We start from the raw sequence: 23,496 nt of genomic DNA on the forward strand, positions 1-23,496 counted from the left end.
GCATCACTTGTTGAATTCCGAAAAAAAAAATTTCCCATATAAATAAGGACCACCCTAATATATATATATATATATATATATACACAGTATAACTTCAATTTATAACCATACCCGATCAAGCAATTTCCTCAGTTTAATGATACATTTCACTGGTCTGGATTTGACTGCATTGAATGTCTATGTTCCTCAATTTAAGGATATCCTTTATTTAACAATAACTTTTCCCAGTCCTTGACAATCATTAAATTGAGGTTATACGTACAGGGGTGTACCTCATATAACACGGTTAATTTGTTCCGTGTAGTATCGTAACCGTTAGGGTGGTCCTTATTTTTGAAGTTGCAGATATTTTACGCGACGCCTCCTCAATTTGTTCCATTGTACAAATAAATGATCCTTGCAAAATTTAAAGTCAATCCATGAATATTAACACGTGCCCCTAGGGCTCCCTTCTTTGAGTTTCGAAGAAAAAATTGCGGATTTTCTCATTTTTGTGTAAAAATTTTCTAACGTTTTATATTTAAAGTAATTTTGAACCTCAATAGGTGCTGCTACTTCCAGACCGACCATTCTCTCACTTTCATTCTGTAAAATTTAACACACCAATGGCCTTGGGTCAAGCGTGCCGCTCTTCTGCGCTTGTTCCAACCAAGCGGTATCACATCACACCCGAGGGTCCCCTGTTCCTATCACACTAGTGACTTTCCCATATTAGGGACCCTCGGGAAGGCAACCAAGCGGCAGGGGAACGTTTCCTCCCATCAAGATGGACACAAGGGATTCTATAGGCCATTGTTGATTTACAAAATTCCCTGTGTACATAATAGGTGTGTCAAATAGAGTCGCAAGGTTTCAATGCTATAAATATGAGTAATTGCAATTATATTTTAATTCGCTGTTCTTAAGTTATAAACATACCTAAATGCTTATGCAATTTTTAATTTTTAAAATATAAATTTCGAAAAATCCTCCATCACTCCTAACATAAAAATACACTGTCTTTTCCATAGTTAAAATATAAATTTAAAAAAAAAATTCAGATCGGAACAATGTAGAAATCTATACTTTAAATTACTTTTCTTCTATTTCAGTACGTAGTCCTTTATTATCATCAAATTCTTGCGATTCACAAGATTTAGAAACCGAAATGGGTATCTATCCCAACCTGTTGAACTTTTGTTTTCTGCAGCTGGTCTACTACAATGCAAAAAAGCTTGACAACTATTGATATCTGCTCGCCTTTGGTCACTTTTAGACAAATGTCATATTAGGGATAAAGATGTTCATTTATTTACAGCCTATGTAGATGCAGTAAATTTAAATCCGACTGACCTAGTGATCAATCGTACATTCCTTAAGAGAGCAAAAGAAAATCTTCGAGAGGTAAAATTAAATTTCATGAATTTAAATTTAGATTTTGTGGTTATTCACTGGGATACAAAGCTACGTCCATATGTAACTGGAAAAAGAACGCCGACAGGACTACCGTGATAGCTTCAGGTCCTAATACTGAACAGCTACTCGGAATTCTTTAGATATTCTTCAGTTCTATATGATATCTTAGATGATAGCTCTTTATTGCTAACTGTTCTAGCTGTAGTGTTTGATGCAACGACTTGCAATACCAACCGTATAAATTGTGCATGCAATTTTTTAGAGCAAAAACTGAACGGTGATATATTACATTTGGATTGCCATCATCATGCACTTGAAATCGTACAGCAGAGTGTGTCCTTAAAGAATTTCTTGCCTTTCTTAGTTCTTAATCAGATATTTAATTACTTAAGCGCTGCAAAATTTTGTAGAAAGATCTCCATCATTCAGAACTTATAACATTTCAATCAAGTGCACATACCGCTTAAATTCTAAAAGACGATGTTGATGACACATTATTGTTCGTAAAAAGCGAAATTGAGAAAGATTACAGAGAATTCTCATAACTTGTAATAATATTTCCTGGTGAATTTCCTCCTACAGGGATATGTTTTCGGCAACCTGGAGCTTATCCCTGAGCCACATGGGTGGCGAAAGGAATTTTTTTTTTGAAAATTTTTATGTTTAGGAAACAATTTAAATTGACCTTACATGAAAAGAAAACCCTTCAATGCTGTTTTACAAAGCTGTTTTACGAATAAATGCTGTATGAAGATATGGTTTTTTGCAACAACCCAATCGAGGCTCCTTTGAATAATATAATATGTCTGAAAAACTAGCAACGTACAAAATGACAACAAACATGCAGCAGAAGCAGTGATTGGAAAATTCATAAATCACTTATGGTATTTAGGGGATAAACTAGTAGTTTTGTCCGTATTGGATGAAGGAATTAACTTTGAAGATATGAAAAGACTAGTCCATAAAATGCCTGTGATAAGGAAGACGTGTCTGATGAAGAGTCAATAAAACTGTTTGATAAGTTGCTAATACTAAAAGAGTTTTTCCTATTTGATCCTGATTCATGGCAAAATGAAGGAAGCTATTTAAAGGGAAGAGAGATCGTTAAAATACTGAAAATTGTGAATGATACAACTGAAAGAGGAGCATAATATTAATCGAAGAATTATGCAACTAATTTTCCAAATATGAGTCACAAAGCAATTTATTTTACAGATCGTCCAAGACTGTCGGAAAAAAATACACACTATCGGGATACATTGAGAAAAGCGTATGATTAAGGAAAGTTTCTAAAGCATTATTTCATTCTTACACAACGTAAAATCTTTAGATGATGTACAGTAATTAAATAGATTAATTTTAGTGCTACCTCACTGTAAAAATATTTTGAAAACCTAGGAGAAACGATGTACTGGGTCTGAAGTAAAAACTCGGAAGACTTGTGGGAAAATTATCAAAAGTGTTAAAGTTCAATGGCCTAGGGGCACGTGTTATTATAGACTGATCGAGTTCAAATTTTGCACACGTTACTTTTTATTATAGTGTCACAAAACTAGGGGGCGTCACTTGTTGAATTCCGGAAAAAAAAATTTCCCATATAAATAAGGACCACCCTAGTAACCGTGTTATATGAGACTTTTTTAAAAATAACATTTCACTTGTTCTTAAGTCTAATTATGTATGTGCATGAGAAAAATCAGGTTAAGAAGTATCGTGTTATATTGAAACCGCGTTCCATGCTATATTGAAACCGTGTTATACGAGACTTAGAAATAATGTAAATCTAGGGATGTGTACCGTGTTATATCGAAACCAAGTGTCATAAAAACAAAGTAAAAACTTATTAGATTTATCAACCATTAACAGAATGTATAAAAAAAATGAAATTCCATCTTTTTTAAATGTAACATTCGAGATATATCAAAACCATGAAGTATTAAATTCGAGTTTTGTACCATGTAATATCGAAACCATGTTATAATAATCTTAAATTTGTTACCATGTAATATTGAAACCATGTTGTAGAAGAACCGTGTTATACGAGGGACGCCTGTATATATAAAAATGATTGTGATATTTTTAATTTATTAGGTTGGAATTACTGACCTTGAACTAAATCAACAAACAAAAGTATTATTTGCTGCTGTCATTGGTCTTGCTCTTGTGATGATGGGCTTGAAGGTGAGCTTTGTAGAAGAAACCAAGTATTTTATAACTATTGTAAATAAATATCTTTGTATAGAAAAGATACAAACTTCATTTGCACTCTTTGGTTAATAATATTTAGATAAAATAGTTTTGATTTATATTTCCCTTACAAAAGAATGGTGTTTATCAAGTTTATTTTACAATCTCATTTAAGGCAGTGAGAAGCAAAGGGATTAAAGTGACAAAATTATTAATTTGCAAATGACCAATGCAAATGATAGAACCTTCCCCTCTGCTTTGGAGCAAGAAATAATACTGGTGGCCCTAGTAGGTGCTGCTATACAGCCTGATGTAGAAAACAAATTTGATAAATGCCTACCCAGGGTCTGAACTTCAAACCCATTTTACTCGAAACTTGAAAGTGTCCACTTGCTTCTCACTGCTCAATTTGAACATAGAACACATGCAATAAAAATGCTTATCCTCCAACTGCTATGGAAGTTCTGTAGTCACTACGGAAATGGGGCAACTTCAAAATAAATGAATATTGAAATTGATTTGGATATTCTGACAACTAAAAATGATTTAAAATTTAATGACATCCATATTTGGCAAAGGGTTTTTTAAATGTGGATTGTGTTCGTGTTATTGTTATTTTTAATAACCAGGCGCAAGTTCGATCCATATATTTAATGAAAGCAATGATTATATACAGTGTGATGAATATATTTGCATATGAAAAACATTATGAACTAAAATATATAATACATAATCGCCTACCTTTGGTAGTGCATAGAACGAAACATGTGGTATATATAATGGCTGACTGGAGAGTACTGCGCAGTTCGATTCTCTAGTGTTACAATTAAAAAATGATATAAGTGCGTTTATTAAAGACGCTTAAGGCGACATCTGGTGATCTGAAAAATAGTTAAAGGAATTAAAATTCTACATTAAGTTTCTGTAAGCAAAATGTTCTATCATATCCCCTGGTTTTGTTATAGAAACTTAAACCAGGTTCATTTTACCCCTACAGTACTGGTATTTCACTTTAGGAAGAGGTTTAGTCATTATATCTGAAAGCATCTCATTAGTTGGAAGATAGTCCAAGTCTATAATGTTTCTGTTGAACAAGTCTTTGATGTGATGATACTTCGTATCAATGTGTTTGGTTCGTGAACTGAATTTCTCAGACTGCACCAGCTTTATTCTGGGATTGGTTATCTTCAAACACTTTTACTGGCAATGACTGAGAAAGTTCCAAATCGTTTGTGAGTTTTAGCAGCCATAAAAGTTCTTGCATTGCTTCAGACAGAGCTATATATTCAGCTTCAGCTGACAATAATGAAACTGTAGTTTGTTTCCTCGATGCCCATGAAATTAGTGAGTTTCCGAGAAATATCAGGTATCCAGATGTTGATTTCCTGTCATGCTGGTCTTGTGCAAAATCTGCATCCGTGTACACAGTTAAAGTTGGTGCTGATTTTGCTGTTAATTGTAAACAAATTTCTTTTGTACAGTTTAAATATTTGATGACTTTCTTTATTGCGTTCCAGTCCTTTTGGGTAGGATTATTGCATCTTCTGCTTAATATGTGAACTGCTGAAGTTACATCTGGACGTGTAACAGTTGAGATAAACATGAGACTTCCAATTGCTTGCCTGTATTGATCATTCGAAGTTAGAAGATTTTCTTCCTTTTGCAAACTGTAATAATTCATTTCCATTGGTGTGCTGGTTGGTTTAGCATCATCCAATCCAACCTGTTTCACAAGTTGATCAATTTTATTTGTCTGTGAGAGCACAAAGCTTCTGTCCTTTTTCCTGTTAACTTCCATGCCTAGAAAATATTTGGTTTCTCCCAGTGATGTTATTTTATAACTTTTCTGCAAATCACCTATTATATTCTTGATTAACTTTTCCTCTTTAGCTGTTATCAAGATATCGTCAACATAAACGATTAGATTTTTTCTATCTTCATTAGTTCCTTTTGTAAATAAACAAGGGTCAGCTTTGCTTTGTGAGAATCCGAGATTCGTTAATGTCTTCTCAATTTCAATATTCCAACATCTTGCAGCTTGCTTTAAACCATTAATTGATTTTCTTAGCTTGCAAACTTTGTTTTTATGATTTAGATCTTCAAACCCTTCTGGTTGTAGCATATAAATTTCTTTGTCTAGTTTACCATTCAGGAAAGCTGTTTTAACATCTACTTGATACACTTTTGCCTTGTTAATTGCTGCCCAACTAAGAAAAGTGCGAATTGTTGTATGTCTGACGACTGGCGAATATGTTTGATGAAAATCAATTTTGTACTTTTGTGTAAAACTTTTTACAACAATTCTTGCTCTGCATTTAACTTCTTGACCGTTTTTGTCATATTTAGTTTTGAAAATCCATTTGTTTCCAACTGCACGTTTTCCTTCAGGTAGTTCGGTCAGTTCATAGGTATCATTTTCTTTTAAGGACTGTATTTCTTCTTTCATAGCTGTGAACCATTTTGCTTGCTCCAATTTTGGTAATCTCAGTACTTCAACAAAAGATTGTGGATCTCTATTTTCATGTGACACAGGAAGATTTGTTTCAGCCTTGTATATCAACCTTTCTGGTGGAATACCTTTTGTTTTTCTTCTTGATCTTCTTTGAAGATTTTCTTCTTCCTCTACTTCTACCACTCCTTCATTTGTTTGCTCATGTTCTTTTTCTAACACTTTTTCACTGCAGTCTTCATGTTGCTGAGGCAGATTAAAGTGAATTAAATCCGATTGATTGATGTAATAATCTTCTGCTTTTTCCTTCGATTCATGTATCTCTTCAGAAAATTTTACTGTTCTGCTTACTACTATTTTTCTTCCACCTGTATAGATTCTATATCCTCTACTTCTCATATCATATCCTACAAAGGTTCCTTCTATTGCTTTTTCATCAAGTTTCCTCCGTTTCTGTTTAGGAACTTACATATATGCTTTGCATCCAAAAACTTTCAAATGACCCAAATTTGGCTTTTGTCCGTTCCAAAGTTCGTAAGGGGTCTTCGGAGCTGCTTTTGTAGGCAATCGATTTTGAAGCTAATTTGCTGTTGAAACTGCTTCTGCCCAAAAAACTTTGGTAACTTTGAGTTTATAAGCATAGCAATAGTCATTTCAAGTAGAGATCTGTTTTTGCGTTCAGCCGTTCCATTAGAAGACGGTGAGTAAGGAACTGTGGTTTGATGAGAAATTCCTAGCTCTTTGAAGTAATTTTCCATTTCTTTGTTACAGTATTCTCTTCCATTGTCGGATCTTATTGCTTTAATCTTCATTCTGAATTTATTAGTTGTTGATGATACGTATTCTTTGAATTTATCGAAAACTTCATCTTTTGAAGAAAGGAAATACACATGAGTATACCGCGAATAATCATCGATAAAAGTTAAAAAATATCTTTTTCCGCCTAAACTTTCAACTTCAAATGGGCCTGCTAAATCAGTGTGGATTAAATTTAAAATCTGTTTTGATGTATAATTAGCATTCTTAGGATATGGTTTCTCCGTTAACTTAGCTTTAATACATGTTGAACAATCTAAGTTATGCGAGCAGTTTTTAATTTGCAGACATGCCGATCGCTACGGATTATCCGTAGTTACTACGGAAAAATTTTTAAAAAGTAAGTTAACTACGAATTACGGAAAAGGCCCTTTTTTCTACGGAAAATTTTTGTGACATCAACAAACGCTAAATGCGATGAAAAAAAAAAAAAATTGGCGATCGCCAAAGCGAGCGAGTACTGACGATTATGGAAGTCTGCAGTCGCAGACAATGGGAGATGGAGAAATGGCGACGGTAGAAAGCAAAAGAATCCGGTTCTAACCGGAAATTCTCCCCACCACGTTGGGTGATATTTGCAGCAACCCTGTTCGTTCGCTTGCTCCTTCTTGCTTCTTCGCACGTGTGTTTTTAGTCTCTGGTGTTTCTTTTCTCTGATTTGTTTATTTTCTTTAATGGATGGAAACACTCGATCGACGTCCCCTCTTCCCGAGAGTCGGGCTAAAAAAAAAAAGTTGTCAGAAATTCACAGACGTTTGCACCAATGAGTTTCCTTGCTTGGAAAAATCTAAAATATCGGAAAATATGGCGTTTTGTACGATTTGTACAAAAAACTTCAGTTTGGCGCACGGCGGCCGCGACGATTGTCGGCGGCACGTTTCAGCGAAGTCGCATGTTGAAAACTCCAAGGCGGTGCAGAACACTAAAGAAGTCTCCACTTTCTTCAGAAAAAAAAGATGAAAACTTGGAAGTCATCAAAGCAGAGTGTCTTTTCACTCGTTTTTTGATTGAGCATAATTTGCCCATTGCTACTGCAGACCATTCTAAACAGCTGTTTAAGGAAATGTTCCCAGACTTTTTTTCTTCAAGTTGTTTAAATTTTTCAGAATGATTTTTGTTGGAAAAAAAAAAACAACCGAAGGAGGAATTAGTCAGCACAGCATGTTTAACTATCTTCTGTTTGGCTTGCAACAGATTTCTAAAATTCATGGACTCAGATTAAAAAGTTCAATTATTTCATCTTTTTTTTTCCTTTAAAGACTTTGCTTTAAATGTGTTTTAAAATATCTTAAAAAATAAGCTGTATATAAGTAACAGTCATCCTCATGTGAAAAAGGTATGTCATTTGAAAAATTTAAATTAACTTTTGTTATTAGTTCTGTACATATGAATAAATATTTTGAAAATTGCTTTAAGCTTTTCTGCCATAGCACACAAAATTATTTAAGTGGATTCATAGTATTTAATATTAGATTCATGAATGCTCTTGATACAAAAAGGAAATCATACTTGCATTAAGCAGTGAAGAAATTCAAATTATTATCCAGTGTATATTTAATTCCGTATTTCCTCTTATAATCTTGATGAACAAGTTTACTTGGTATAATACATATAACCTTTTAATTTTCGACGTCGCTATATGTTTGACTTTCGACTTTTGTGTTAGCGTTTGTCGGGCATTGTTAACTACTGATAAGCACTGAAAACTACTGAAAATTTTTTGAACTTCTACTGAAAGCTTGAATAAGAGAGTGGCATCTCTGAATTTGTATTCCTCTTGCTAAGTCATCCTTCATTATTTTCTTGGTCGCTTCAAAACTTCTGTGACCTAATCTTTGATGCCATTTTAAAATACAGTTTGAATCCGAGCAAGTAACATCTTTTTCAGATACGGTAAACGATCTTTCATCACTTTTAATTATATCCAATTTGAATAAACCATTAGTTGGTTCTCCTTTCAGTATAATCTTATTATTTTTCGTAACTGTGCATTTATCACTTTCGAATTTAACAACACAACCATTATCAGTACACGCTTTTACAGATAATAAATTGCTATCCAAGTCTGGCACATATAAAACATTTTCCAACTTGATTCTGTTTGTGTTGTCAAAAGTTTTCACTTTGAAACGTATATCACCAATACCTTGAGATTTTAGTTTCTCGCCATTCGCAATAGTCACACTTTGTTTCTTACTTTTATCTAACTGACAAAAAAGATTTAAATTACGCGCCATGTGTGAAGTAGCACCTGAATCAATCAGAAATTCAGTATCTTCTGCTAAATTAGAATATTCATTTGTTATTAAAACCGATTCATCTCACTACAGTAAGCATCCCTGTTATTTAGTGCATTGGTTTCATTCCCGTTATTTATGGCTTCAGCATTTATTTTATTTTTGACATACAGATTTATGGCTTCAGCCAAGCACACTTGCTTCTTTCTTCATATTTTACTTCTGCGTTGGAATTATTTGGCTTGTACTGACCTTGAGCGCTGCGGAATCTGCATTCGTTAGTGAAATTTTTATTTTTGTAGTTTTGTTTCGGCTTTGAATCACTAGAGGCGCCGCCTGCTTGTCGATTTAAATAATAGCATTGCTCTCGAAAATGGTTATTTCTTTTACAAATATCGCAAAACTTTTTCGTAAATCTTTTACTGGTTCCTTTCAAAGCCATAGAATCTACTTTGTTAAACTTGTTTCATTTCTTCTCTACGCGTATATTCGTCTATTAATTTCCCTTTTACATATTCTAAAGTTAATTCATCTTCCGATTTACTTTCTATTGCAGTTATTAAATTACTGTATGAATTTGGCAATGAACATAACAGAATCGCTATTAGGTTATTTTCTTTCACTTCTTCGCCAATGCTTCTTAATTTTTCTGTTAATTCTAAGACTTTGGTAATATGATCTTGAATTTTTGAGTTTTCATAGTATTTAATAGAATATAATTTTCTAAGGAGAAATAACTTATTTGTTAAATTTACTCTCTCATGCACAGATTTCAAGTGTTCCCAAGTTTCTTGTGCTGATTTGGAATGCAGGAATCGCTAATATTTAGGCAAATTAAAGCCCTAGCATTTCTATCACTTTTATTCCATTTTTCATCTACTTTTTCCGGTTTTGCTTCGAACACTACATCTTATAAGCCTTCTTTAATTAAAAGTTGTTCCATTTTAAACTTCCAAATTGAATAATTGCTATCATTAAGTTTGTCAATATACATAGCATCCTTTTGAGCCATTGTGATAAATTGAAAGATTTATGTAAACACAATTTAAAATACACAACAACAATACTTATAGCGAAAAAAATCTTCTTTAAAGAACTAGTTTTTCTTTTTTCAGTTTTTACACTTGCGCCTTTTATTTTCTTTTAAATCAGCCCTTTCAAAATTTATACTTTTTTTTAAAAAAAAGGTTAAGTTTCATTTTGAAGCATTTACAACTTTAGATTTACTTAATTGAAGTTAAATACTAAACGTCAAAATCTTCAATCACTTCAGTCTCATAATTAAATGTTATTTTTAATAACTAGGCGCAAGTTCGATCCATATATTTAATGAAAGCAATGATTATATACAGTGTGATGAATATTTTTGCATATGAAAAACATTATGAACTAAAATATATAATACATCATCGCCTACCTTTGGTAGTGCGTAGAACGAAACATGTTGTATATATAATGGCTGACTGGAGTGTACTGCGCAGTTCGATTCGCTACTGTTACAATTAAAAAATGATATAAGTGCGTTTATTAAAGACGCTTGAGGCGACATCTGGTAATCTGAAAAATAGTTAAAGGAATTAAAGTTCTACATTAAGTTTCTGTAAGCAAAATGTTCTATCAGTTATGTTGGGTGTACTTCAGTAAATGATATGGATGACTAGATGGGCAATGTTGGAGGATATGATAAGAAATATTTAAAATGTGGCTATTGAAGCTATGCTGTCTAGTAAGGTATTAAATTTGAAATTGCACCTTTTATTATAACGCAATAAGTTATATACACGGAATAAAGTTAATTATTGGCAAAAGCTGTAAACTCTATAAGAGAAATAAGTTACTTTTTGTCCATGGAAAAATGGACTTCAGGTAGCTTTTTTCTTCATTGGAGTAACGACAATGAATCCTTCAAAATAATATCAGGGGAGAGGGTTTTTTGAAGTGTTATTATGTGCCTATTTTTACAAAATCCACAGAGCTCTTAACAACAAATAAATATTATCGATTAAGTGGAGTAATAAAAAAGAATTTAATGGCATTAATTAAATCTTAAATGTAACGTTTGTTCAAATGGTGTATTGCAAGAAAGTGGATACTGTTGAAAATAATATGGAAAATATTTTGAAAAAGATATCTGCTTTTCATCTCTTATTTGATCAGTATTTCATTAAAAGCATTCATTTGCATTATTTTGTTAATTTATTTATTTTTCATTAGGAGTTTAACAAAATAATTAATAGAAATTTCAAAATAAGTATTTTTCATTGGATGTAAAAATAATATAGTAAGGCAAAATCAGCAGGAGAAAGAAAACAGAAATGTTTTTGTTACGTGTTGCTATAAAAGCGTATTTTTTATTTAAATCTTAGTAAAATAAATGAAGTATTCATAAGTTATGATATGACACAATTTTTTAATTTCTTAAGAGAAGATACCTTAAATTTTCATACGTATTCAACAGTGTTACGTTAAATTTTTTCAGTAATTATATTTAAAATTTTATTCATCTGTTAATGGTGTCATTTTAAATGTATTTATTTTAGGGCTTTCATGGATTATGGTACAGATATTTATTTAGATTCATTTTGCTGTTTTCATACATCATACCCATCAGGTAATATTTTTCATATTTTGTTACTTTCTTCAGTTCTTATATGTTATAGTTTCTTTTACCAATGAATGTTCAAACCCAGATTTAATATTATTAAAAAAAGTGAAAAGAAATAATGCCATGTGTGGAAAAACATGAAATTAGGTTTACAACAATCTTTATTTCTTTTAGTTACTTTATTTTGTGTTAGGTTTCTATCATCTGCATGACATATTGCAATTTTAACTTCTTTAAACTTTCTTTCCATTGGAAGGAAAGCTTCCCTGTGAAAAGGAATTTTTATTTACCTTGTGGTCATCATTTTGCCTTAACGAAACCTGAATCTGCCGAATCATTTAGTCTGGTCTCTGATAGACTTTTTTTAAATCAGAAGCTAGATAACTCTTGAAGTTTATATCTAAAGTAGATTGCTTCTTTTTTTTTATTTGAATCCTTGTTTTTCAAAGATATTTTACCCTCATCTGCAAGCATGTTTCACACATTAAGAACTGGAGATGCACCTGAAAATTTTGTCGAGCATATTTTTACATTTTGTATTTTAAACAAAAATTTAGCATCCTGAAATGGTGTGGGGAAGTTATAGGAATATTTTACAAATTACATTTTAATGTTTTTCCTAAGTTTTTTAAATTCAAGATGTCAAACATTCTAGAGATTAAAAATTGCAAATGCAAACATTTCTTCTATTCCTGCCATCTTCCATTTCATTCTTTCTTCAGTTCTTATATGTTATAGTTTCTTTTACCAATGAATGTTCAAACCCAGATTTAATATTATTAAAAAAAACTGAAAAGAAATAATGCCATGTGTGGAAAAACATGATAAAAATTCCTTTTCACAGGGAAGCTTTCCTTCCAATGGAAAGAAAGTTTAAAGAAGTTAAAATTGCAATATGTCATGCAGCTGATAGAAACCTAACACAAAATAAGATATTTCTTTTTTCTTCTACTTCTTTTTTTTTTGAAATTGATCACTACTATATTCCTCACGCATTGTTTTTGTAGTATTCACTCCTTTAAAACAAATTTCAGTTCCCCCCAAAATGCCAAGCAGTGTTTTCATGCCTCAGGCAAAAACCCTAGCTCTAGTGTTAATCAGTTTTGATTATTTATTAGAGAACAGAAAGTCATCCTTTCTTGATTACTTACTATGGTTTAAAAACAAAAAAAGTATTATTAAAACAAATTTAGCTTTAGATGTTTAGTATAGTCTCATAAAGTGGGTATGTGATTATCAGTTAACTACAGATTAAGTAGGGATGTGTATTTAGAAAGCATATAAAAGTAGCTAAATAAACTCAAAGAATTGACGAAAACTGTGCACAAACAGTACATTATAAAAAAAGTTTTTTAGAAAAAGTCATGAAATATAGAGAGCTTCTACATAATCTAAATAAGAAGAGAAAGTAATATTAAAAAAAAAAAAAACCCTTATAATAAAGCAAAAGCAACCCATTATCTCTAAACTAAAAAATACAGGGTTCGTACGGGTCATGGAAATCCTGGAAAGTCATGGAAAAAAATTAACAGAATTTCAGACCTGGAAAAGTCATGGAAAATTGAAATTTTCATTGAAAGTCATGGAATTTTTTTTCAAGTCATGGAAAAATGTCCTGGACAAAGAGAAAGGAACAGTAGCTAAAGGAGCATTAGAAATCTTGAGTGATTTAACAGTATAGCACATAAAAGCTATTAAAAGTGGAAAACTGAACGTTTCAAAAATCAAATCTGAATTTTTAAATCTCATTGCATCCACTTCTGTCGCAGCCGCTTGCCATTTTTTGCGATGTGATTTTACTGCCTGGACATCACTTATTTTGAATTTTTTGTAATTTTCAACACTTTTTATGTTTTATATTCTGTAGTAGCAAAATTTCACGTTCTTAGTTTCGCCACGCCCACTCAAAAAAAAAAAAAAAAAAGCCATTCAATTGCATGCAAGTTCGATTCCATCACTCGTAAGGACTTTATTATTAAATTTATCAGAGTTTATCTTAATTTGTTGAATGTTTTAGAAAATAAAGATCTATAAGTCAGGCGATAGAATACAGAAAAAGAGGAATTCTAATGCTCTAAAACAGTAGTGCCCAACATACTACAAACTAATGCATGCGACCCACTGCTACGTGCAATGTCGGGAATTAAACGTGTTCTGCAATTTCTGAACCTATCAATTTATGTGCATTTGAAAATATGCAAATTTGTAAACAAAACAAATATACTTTTGAATCAGAATATTGATTCATTACTAAATGGTTTTTTCAAAGAAGATCTGGTTTAGAAACATAAAGAACTAAACTATGTGGCTTTACTTTAAAGAACCAAAATACTGTCAAGTTACGTGGATGATTAAAGGCACTGTTGACACTAAAAGGTAACTTTTGAAGCAAATTCATTGAAACTTAGTAATGACTCATTCAACCTTTTTCCCATTCAATATCATTCTGCCTGTTTTTATAAAAAAAACATTTAAGCATCATCATATTTGTTTCACTGCATTTTTACTTTACGAAAATTTATATGTTGAAGAAGACAAATAAGAATAGTTTTTTAACTGTGCACTTATATTTTTTCCACTATGAGTAAGTGCTTCAATGAGGCTGTGGCATTCATATAGACATTTTGCTAATGCTCATTTCCAAATATTACCAAGTTTGAGATTAAATAGTGCTATTCTCTTCGTATAACGAGGTCATGGAAATTTTCATTGAAGTCATGAAAAAGTCTTGGAAAAGTCATGGAATTTTTTCATCCAAATAGAGTATGAACCCTGAAAATAAGTCTTATTTTCAGTGTTATTTGACCTTAAATGTATTGTTTGAAATTTACTTGCAATTTATGTGCAGCATTTATTATTTTATACCAGAAGTTAATTATTTTGTTGATTTCTTGGTTCTTTTCAACAAAGCATAACTTATTAACACTAGTCCAATATTTAAAAAAAAACATTTAAAAAAAATGCAATGTCTTGTACATTTGCATTATAACGACCTCCCGTTATAGCAACTGATTTTCTTTTTGCACTACAGGGGTCTTTATTATGAACATAGACTGTATATTTAAACATTTCATTTCTATCTCCATAGTTCTAAATATTCACAAATAAATCTTGCAGCCTTCGAGTCAACTTGGACATGGGAAAAATGGTTTATTCATGGATAATTCAGAAGGATCAAGAAATACCCGAAACTGTCGTCAGAAGCACAACAATTCCCGAAGAGTTAGGTCGATTAACATTTTTACTCTCTGACAAAACTGGTACTCTGACAAGGAATGAAATGGTTAGTGGATTGAATATCGTGTGTGGTGCCTGTGATTTAAGTTTTGCTTTGAAAATTGAGCTTGTTGACTTAGTTGAACTCATATTTTAATCATTTTTAAAAAGTTCTTTACATGTTTTAAATTTGTTGTAGTTTATTGAATAGCTATGTCTGCAGTCCCGTTTTCCATTCGTGTTGGCTGTGTAAACTTTTTGCTTATTTTAAAGTAAGGGGGGAAAAAATATGTTTTGTAAATTGTGTTAAAGTTTATAGTTTGTGTCCAGTCATTTCCCCATCTATGACATAATTAATGTTTTTACCATTTTTAGATCAGTATTAATTTAACAACATTTGTTTACATCATTTTACTTATCTATTTTTTTCTTTGGGAATTGAAATATTGTTATTTATTTTAAGATAAATTGTCTTGCATTAAGCATAAAAATCATAGGCAAAATTAAAATCAATCAGGTTAAAATACTGGATCTTAATGATTAAAGTCCCATTTTAAAATAAGATTTTAATTATAAAGATTCAGTTCTTTTAAGAAAACATTATTATCATCTAAAATGTTTTTTACCCATGAGCAAGGGCGTGCACAAAGGGAGAGAGGGGACACCTATTGGCCCGTGCTCGAGCCTGAAGGGAGCCCGAGATATTTTAAATGAGGGATGACATATATATATATATATATGTATATATATATATATATATATATATATATATATATATATATATATATATATATATATATATATATATATATATATATATATATATAGGGAAGTAGGGGTAAATGATATGGAGGGGAACCCATAAAAGTTATTTGTGGTGGGCCCCAAAATATCTGTGCACGCCCCTGCCCATGAGTAGTTTTCTGTTTTATTTTGATACTGGCTTTTTTAGAAGACAAAAATGTGCATGTTCATCAAATTTGTATCAACTGTAACTTTTATTCAGGGGTGGATTCAGATGCAAATTGTGTCTGCTTTGCAGCTGCTTCACAGAATTCTATATCGTAAAAAAGGGCTTTTCAGAAAATTTCACATCTCAAAATTAGACCTTTCACAAAATTTCATTTATTAAAACAATTTTTTCATCACTTTTAAGCTCAGTCAGTTTGTCTAAGAGCAAAATATCAGTAAAAACAAACTTCTAACTTTTAAGTCATTCCCAGTAAAGTCATTTTTTCAAAGGAATTTCAGATTAGACTTTTGCTGTGTATAGGGAATGTGCATGCTGTATATAACAGGATTTTTTACAAGAAATGAATTAAAAAAAAGTGCCGGAAAAAAAAATTTCATGAGAAATTTTTTTTACATTCCCCCCCCCCCCCCAAAATAAAAACAAAAGCGGACCTTAAATCAACACCTAAGATCAACCCCTGTTATTTTCAGAGCATCATTAAACTTTTCTATGATTTTTAAATGTTCAAATATTTGGGTTCTTGTAAATATAATTTTACTTTCAGGTATTTAAAAAGCTGCACTTAGGCACAGTAGCATATGGATCAGATTCATTTGATGAGGTAAAACTTTTAATTTCTTTCTTATTTTTTTTTTAAATATATATATATTTTTTTACTTCCATTTTATTAATTAAATATTTACTACAGTCATTCAGAGTAACTTTGAGCTGTTCCAGTTAACATTGCCACTTCATATGTTTTAGTGTAATTAATTGAGTGTTTCTGCTGTTGTATGCCATAAAATTCTATAAACTCTTAAACTACGAAGGGGCCGGTTTAAAGTGGAGAAATTGGTCTCAAAGTTACCCTGAATGGCTACTGGAATTGGATTGAAATAAGTATTTCTATTTTGTTGTGCTGTGATACCAGTGGTATAGCAAGAGCATTTTTACAGTGTAATATCTAAATGCGTGTTGGCAAATGTACAATTGGTTTTGTTATCTATTATGATTTTGCAATAGTTACTGAATTTTTTGCATATTTGAACAAGAAACTGTTTAACAAATACAAATGCATTAAACAAAATCTTGGAAATAACTTTTGCCGAAATACTTTTTGACTATATTTAAGAAATATATAAAATTTTTGTTAAAACAGTTTAATACTCCACTCTCTCATAATGTCGGTGTTTTATCAGTTTATTTTTGTGCGATGTGCTCAAAACTTTTCACATTAAAAGCAATTAATTATATGTTTTTAAATCTAAGTACATTGCTTACTGAACAAAATAAGTGATACAAAGTGAAGCAAACATTGTCAAAATAAATAACAGCATAAATAAGAAGGAGGGCATTTTTTTTTGACAGTTTGCATTTTTCTTCTGTCAATTTCTCATTTAATTAATTTTTTTAAACAAATAGCATGTTCTTTTTTTCTCATTCCTTGCTCACTATTGTATAGGTGGCTTCCCACGTAAAAACTGCATATGCCCCAATCCCATCTGGAAGTTCCTCTTCTGGGCCTTCTCCGGCCAAAATGCCTGTGCCAAAAATGCGGAGAACGGTCGTGACGAGAGTGCAAGAAGCGGTGAGAGCGTTGGCCCTCTGTCATAATGTGACGCCTGTTTATGACGATCCAGTTGTCAGAGAAACTTCAGAGTCAGAAGGGGACTTTGATACCGAGGCAGACCAGCAGGGGAAGCAGTCTTTTGTTTATCAAGCCTCCAGCCCTGATGAGGTCAGGTATCATTTAATTATTCAATCACTTTAGAACCTATCACCTTTTGTTACAATGCAAGCAGAATACCTTTTATGAGATTCTTCCAGAAACATATTCAGGAATAAATTTAATATAAATGATAACTGATGCAGCAGGGAAAATGTTAATGAGGTTTTAGTGGTTGAGAAATTAGTTGCTTTGTTTTCTTAGGTAATTGGTTAAAGATGTTTGTTTGCAATAGCCTTTTCATAAATGTAATTTTGTTAAGCAAAAAGATGTTGACATTTTAGGTGACCCAGTTATCAAATGATTGTGAGATACTAAAATCAAAAACAGGAAAAGAAAGCTTAAAATTCAGAGATCAAAACGAAAGCTAATAAAGATAATCTATATTATTATTTATTGTCAATTGGCAACAGTTAAATGTAAACATAGTTGCATTTTAGAAAGCAGATTATATTTGATTAGTTTGCACATGATTTTTCAACCTTTGCTCAACATTCTAATGTAGCTGAAAATATAAGTAGAAATGCTCAGAAAAAGGCTCACTGTGATTTAAATCTCTACTCATACACAGTAAAACAGACCTAAATGAAATACTAATAGACCAAATAAATATTTTAAGAGTCATAAAGCAACTTTGAGAAATTCATTAAAATGTGAAATAGTCTTCTAACTCCATTTTTTTCCCCTAATCTAGCTAAGCCGACCACATTATCGTAACACCACCCTTTTGTTCTCGAAATAAATCTTAAAAACAGTCGTGGCCATAATAATCTGAAAAATTAGAACAGCATGAACTTTGTAAGTGATAGTAATAAGCAATTCGTGATTGCTCAAAAAAAAAAAAAAAAAAACCTCAAATAAATGAAATTACGCTGAAAATATTTAAAAGAGCGTATTTTGGAGAAGATAACCATACTTTATTTACATTAACTAAATCAAATTTACTTTTAGCATCTCACTGGAATGAAATATTTTGTAAGAATCTTCTTTCAAAACAACCCGTAAAAACTTCATTTCCCTTCTTATTATGTCAGCGTGGCAGTTTATTCATTTGTGTATCAATTTGATCCACGTTGGTGGGTATAGTTGATAAATTTCGAGAAGAAATTTAAGATTTTATTATTGTGAATACATTATGTCAACAAAGGTTTGAAATCATTATTTAATAGGAAAATAGTACTTGCATCCAATGAAATTTTGATTTGGTATGTAGCACCAGTAACAAAAAATATAACTAACAAATGTAACAAAAATCAAAATGTAAAATGTGTATAAACTACAACAACCGGTCTAACCTATTATTAGTTATCCTTTAAGTATGGATTTCTTTATACTGTACGATTTTCAAGCAAGAAACAAAAGCAAATACTGTCTGACCATCATGAGAAAAGCCATCGTCGAAATGTCTGCGCCTGTCTACTGCTATAGCAACAGACTTCGTTCATTTTCTGTAAGGGTTAGCAGGAAGGCTTTATGGTGCCATTTTGCCACTCTGTTTGTCTTTGTGCAGTCGTGGTGGTTTTTCCAATATGTTAAGCTTTCCTTGGAAAAATGAGACCTGCCTTGTTACTATAGCAGTAGACAGGCGCAGACATTTCGGCGGTGGCTTTTCTTGTGATGGTCGGACAGTATCTCACGAAGTTTTTCATCAGATTTTAAATATCCCGTAAAGTTTGTCTACAGTTGCGTTTTTGAAACTACAGCTTCGAAAATTGGGAAGGGGGAGGGGAGGATTTGATTTTTCGATCTATAGTTTTAAAAAAAAATCAATTGGAGGCAGTCCCTGAGCTTCATCCCTTACCCTAACATCAATAAATATGGCCTATAATCGCGTTTTTAAGGCTTCAATTTCAACAACTTTCCGCTGAAACTCCTACACCCAGGACCAGGTCTATAAATTTTGGACCTCTGCAATAAAATCTGTAGGGCCTCAGAGGCCAGCAGTGTATATTTGTAACGTTAATAAGTCTTAGTGCTAGTTTTTTTTTCAGTTTTTTCTTCAATTTCTTGGGCCGTATTTGGGGGCCCCAAAGGGCCTGGTGCACCCCGGCACTGCGGATGCGCAGATCCAGGCCTGCCTGCAGCTGCACCTTTTTGCTCCCTAACATCAGCAAAGATTATCTAAAATCGCATTTTTAGAACTAAAAGTTTAAAAATTTTCCCGGGGGGAAAACCCCCGCCGCCCCCCTTTTTCCTCATTTTCCTTATCCGATCAGAGGTTCTCTCTCTCTCCTTTTTTTTTCTTGCCAAATGAACCCCCCTCCCCTCAAACTTGTTGCGCTACTGAGTTACGTGCATTGGAAAACAGGGTAAAGCTGGGATCTTGCTAGATACCTGAAATTGGAGCTCCCTCCTGCATTACTTAAATTACGAAAAAACAGAGAAGACAAAAATTTTCACAGTAAAGTTTTTTGGTCAGAAATGTTATTGTTTTTCCCTTTTAAATAAGAATGTAACTACCCCCACCTCCGAAACTTATTAATTCAAAAAATAAAAAAAAGTTATGGTTTCTTGCATTGTAAATATTAGTGAACTACATAATTTTTGTTGTGTCAATTAGAGGACTTCCGGATCTGGCTTCGCCTGGGGCCTCAAAATCGCATGATCTGCCCCTGCCTATGCATCTGACTTATTATTTCAATTTTGTTTCAGTAGGTTGCTTTGGTTAGCTGGACTGAGAGTGTAGGATTAGCCTTGATTCACCGTGATCGATCTGAATTGAAACTGAGAACAGTTCACAAAGAAGTACTGAACTACACTATTCTTCAGATATTTCCTTTTACCTCTGAATCAAAACGAATGGGTATCATAGTGAAGGTAAGTTAAATTTTTTGCTTTTTTCCCCTTGTGCCATAAACATATCTATGTTTCTTAAACTATATTTTCTTTATACTTATAAGTGCAAAAGATATTCTGTGCAGCAGAAAGTGGTCATCTGATCAAAATGTTGGTTCGTTTTTGATATTAATGAGAAGAATGTAATGAATTAAAACCATTAAGATTTGAGTTCTCAAAGAATGATCTGTTTTTTTTTTTTTTTTTTTTGTAATTTTAGGTCTGAAACCTAAACTAGGTCACTTTCAGACATTTTAAAGATTATATAGAAGTTAGAAGCCATTACTGCTGCAATTCAATTGTGAGCAATAAAAATTAATGTACTAAAATGTTTGCTACTAATTTTGTGAGGATATTTGGTTTCTATATTTTCTTAATTAAAAATTCAAATTTATTAAAAACGTTTCTTTTGTATACTATAAAAAGTTTTTCTTTCTATCTATAATTCAATGATTTATACAAATGTCAAAAAATACCCATAATCCTCTTTTTTTTCTTTTCATTTCCAAAACGAACATGCTTTTAAAAGTTATTGTTGAGTCTCTCTATTTTGGGAACTTATTATCCATAGTTTTTAACATGCCATTTTTTCGCTTGTAAAAAGGAAGTAACTAGTACAGTTTAACTTTGCCACTCTTGAAATGAATTTTATACTTTACTGGCATGCAGAACTTTAAAATGGTTGCTAAAAAAATTCTGAAATGAAATTACAAATAGTTTTTACATTTAATAGAAAAATTAGAACATTATTCAACAGAACAAGTTTAACCGTAATCGAGAGTTTATCATTAATTTGCAATATAGTTTCAAAAGCACTTTTAAAGTAATCATAACAATTTATGAGATTGTTTATCAAATGTAGCACTTACTTCACTAAAGCAAAGGCAATATTTTGAAACAAGTAACTGTGACTTTCATGAACTACAAAACTGCATATAGAACTAAATTTTTGATATTATAGCAATGAATTCTCGATTTTTATCATTAAATAATGAAATTAAGTTAAATTACTTATCTTTTTAAAAACGTTTATTTATTAATTTTGTTTTTTCTGGCCATGATTTTCAGGGGTAAAAATCAGATTTCTTAGTTTAATTAACTGAATTAAAATATGAACCAAGGGTTCCCAATTATCTGAACAATAAGCATTAAATAAAATTAAAACATCATGCTTGCAATGCTCTGGGTTGAAAAATGTTAGCTATATTTATATTTTTTATGAAATTATTTATATTAAATTAAGTATTTTCAAAAGAGACATTTTTTAAAAATTAAATCAAGTATTTTTAAAAGAGAGAAATATTAAAATTTGGGTAAATGTCCCGAATCTCATATGCGGGTTTTCTAATGTAGCTAATTGCTATTTCAAACATCAAATTATGTTAAAATTTTAATGTTTATTTATTTTTTATGTCTAAATGTTTTCATGAATATTTGAATTTATTTTAGGAGGAAAGTACTGGCGAAATAATATTTTTTCTAAAAGGTGCTGATGTTGTTATGTCATCCATAGTACAATATAATGATTGGCTAGATGAAGAGGTAACTTCACTCAAACTTTTCAGAAATTGCTGAAATTTTTTAAAGTTTTGATTTTTATACTCCATTGAAATATATTTATTTTTAAAAATTATTTTTCTTTTGTTTGATAACATGTTTTTTTAGTGTGGAAACATGGCAAGAGAAGGCCTTAGGACTTTGGTAGTGGCAAAGAAAGTTCTTACTGAAGAACAATATGCTGATTTTGAGGTTTGTTTACTTTTAATTTAATGCAATATTGTCTTAATTTTTTCCCAAAATTTGTTTCAGAACAATTGCATTTACTTTTTAATTTAGGTCCGCTATAATCAAGCAAAGGTCAGCATACATGACAGAAGTGCCAAAGTCACAGCAGTCATTGAAAGCTTAGAAAGGGATTTGGAACTTTTGTGCGTGACAGGTGTGGAAGATAAATTGCAAGATAATGTCAGGCCAACTCTAGAGTTACTGAAAAATGCGGGAATCAGGGTATGAAGTATTTAAATCCAAAGAAAACATTTTATGTTTTAAATGAAGAAAAACATAAACTAATGCTGTATGTAACAGCAAAAAACTTTTTGTTTTTGTTTCTTTCTTTAGTTATATTTTGAGTGTTAATTTTAGAGAAGGAATAAAGTTTTGCAGCAGTCAATCAAATCAATGATAGGTCATGACGTTGAATAAAAGTATTATGAAACATTTTACGCTGTTTCGAAATGAAGGCTTACCCTAAGTTTAGCTTCAATCAATTTTAAACAATTATATTTGAAGTTGTAATTACCTTGAAAAATTTGAAAAAATTTCATATCCGGCAGACAAATTAGGGCTTTCTATTGATACATAATTTTAATATACAGTGAAATCTTGTTGCAACGAATACCAATGCAACAAAATTTTCGCTTCAATGAAATGAATTTTTATTTCCGATGTAATTGCTGTTGCATTGCTTGAATTCCATTGCAACCAAACTTCTGTTACAGCAAGAAATAAAATTTGTGGTCCCTTGAAGTTCGTTTCAACGAGATTTGACTGCATAAGTATTTTTTCTCCCACATATTAGAGTATTAATGAAAATTTTGCTTTATATTAGAATAACCTCATTATTAGGGCTTAGATAATTAATCTGATTATGGAATATTGAATTGTCACCATCAGCTCATTGCTCATCAGCTTTTAAAAGAATTTCAGCACAGGAAGTGGGTGAAAGTTTAATTGAAAGACTCCAATGAAAGGGTTGAATGGTTATTAGGTAGAAATGTCAGGATGAATTTCTATTTCATAAAACCAAAGTAGAAAAATTTTGAGCAAAAACTAACAGATCAAAGACTATAACTTTTGAAAAATATTAAAATAATAATAGGAAAGCACTGTTATACAAATTTGTGGCGTAAAAATTTTGTAGTTATTCAACAAAATCATTTGAAGTTAAATTAGGCTCTCAGTGATGGGAAATGTATTGATACAAGATGGCGCAGATAAGTCGGGTGGATTTCTAAAATCCACCAAATTATCAATTTTGAAGGTATCGGGGTGAAAAAAATTGTAAAATGTTCAGTGACA

At 31.6% G+C, this 23,496-nt stretch overlaps 1 protein-coding gene across 6 annotated transcripts in view; it reads left to right on the forward strand.

Annotated features, from left to right (window-relative positions):
• Nucleotides 1-23,496, forward strand: part of LOC129221154 (probable phospholipid-transporting ATPase IIA) — a 64,253-nt gene that overhangs the window by 23,779 nt on the left and 16,978 nt on the right. For all 6 annotated transcript variants that reach the window (XM_054855605.1, XM_054855604.1, XM_054855603.1 and 3 more), the window contains exons 9-17: nt 3,487-3,576; nt 11,625-11,695; nt 14,807-14,972; nt 16,423-16,479; nt 17,320-17,595; nt 20,239-20,400; nt 21,868-21,960; nt 22,084-22,167; nt 22,255-22,425. In XM_054855605.1, the coding sequence (XP_054711580.1) occupies nt 3,487-3,576; nt 11,625-11,695; nt 14,807-14,972; nt 16,423-16,479; nt 17,320-17,595; nt 20,239-20,400; nt 21,868-21,960; nt 22,084-22,167; nt 22,255-22,425 (1,170 nt within the window). The remainder of the gene's footprint in view (nt 1-3,486; nt 3,577-11,624; nt 11,696-14,806; nt 14,973-16,422; nt 16,480-17,319; nt 17,596-20,238; nt 20,401-21,867; nt 21,961-22,083; nt 22,168-22,254; nt 22,426-23,496) is intronic.

This window comes from Uloborus diversus, chromosome 4, assembly GCF_026930045.1.
Source record: "Uloborus diversus isolate 005 chromosome 4, Udiv.v.3.1, whole genome shotgun sequence".
In the NCBI taxonomy this organism is placed as follows: domain Eukaryota; kingdom Metazoa; phylum Arthropoda; class Arachnida; order Araneae; family Uloboridae; genus Uloborus; species Uloborus diversus.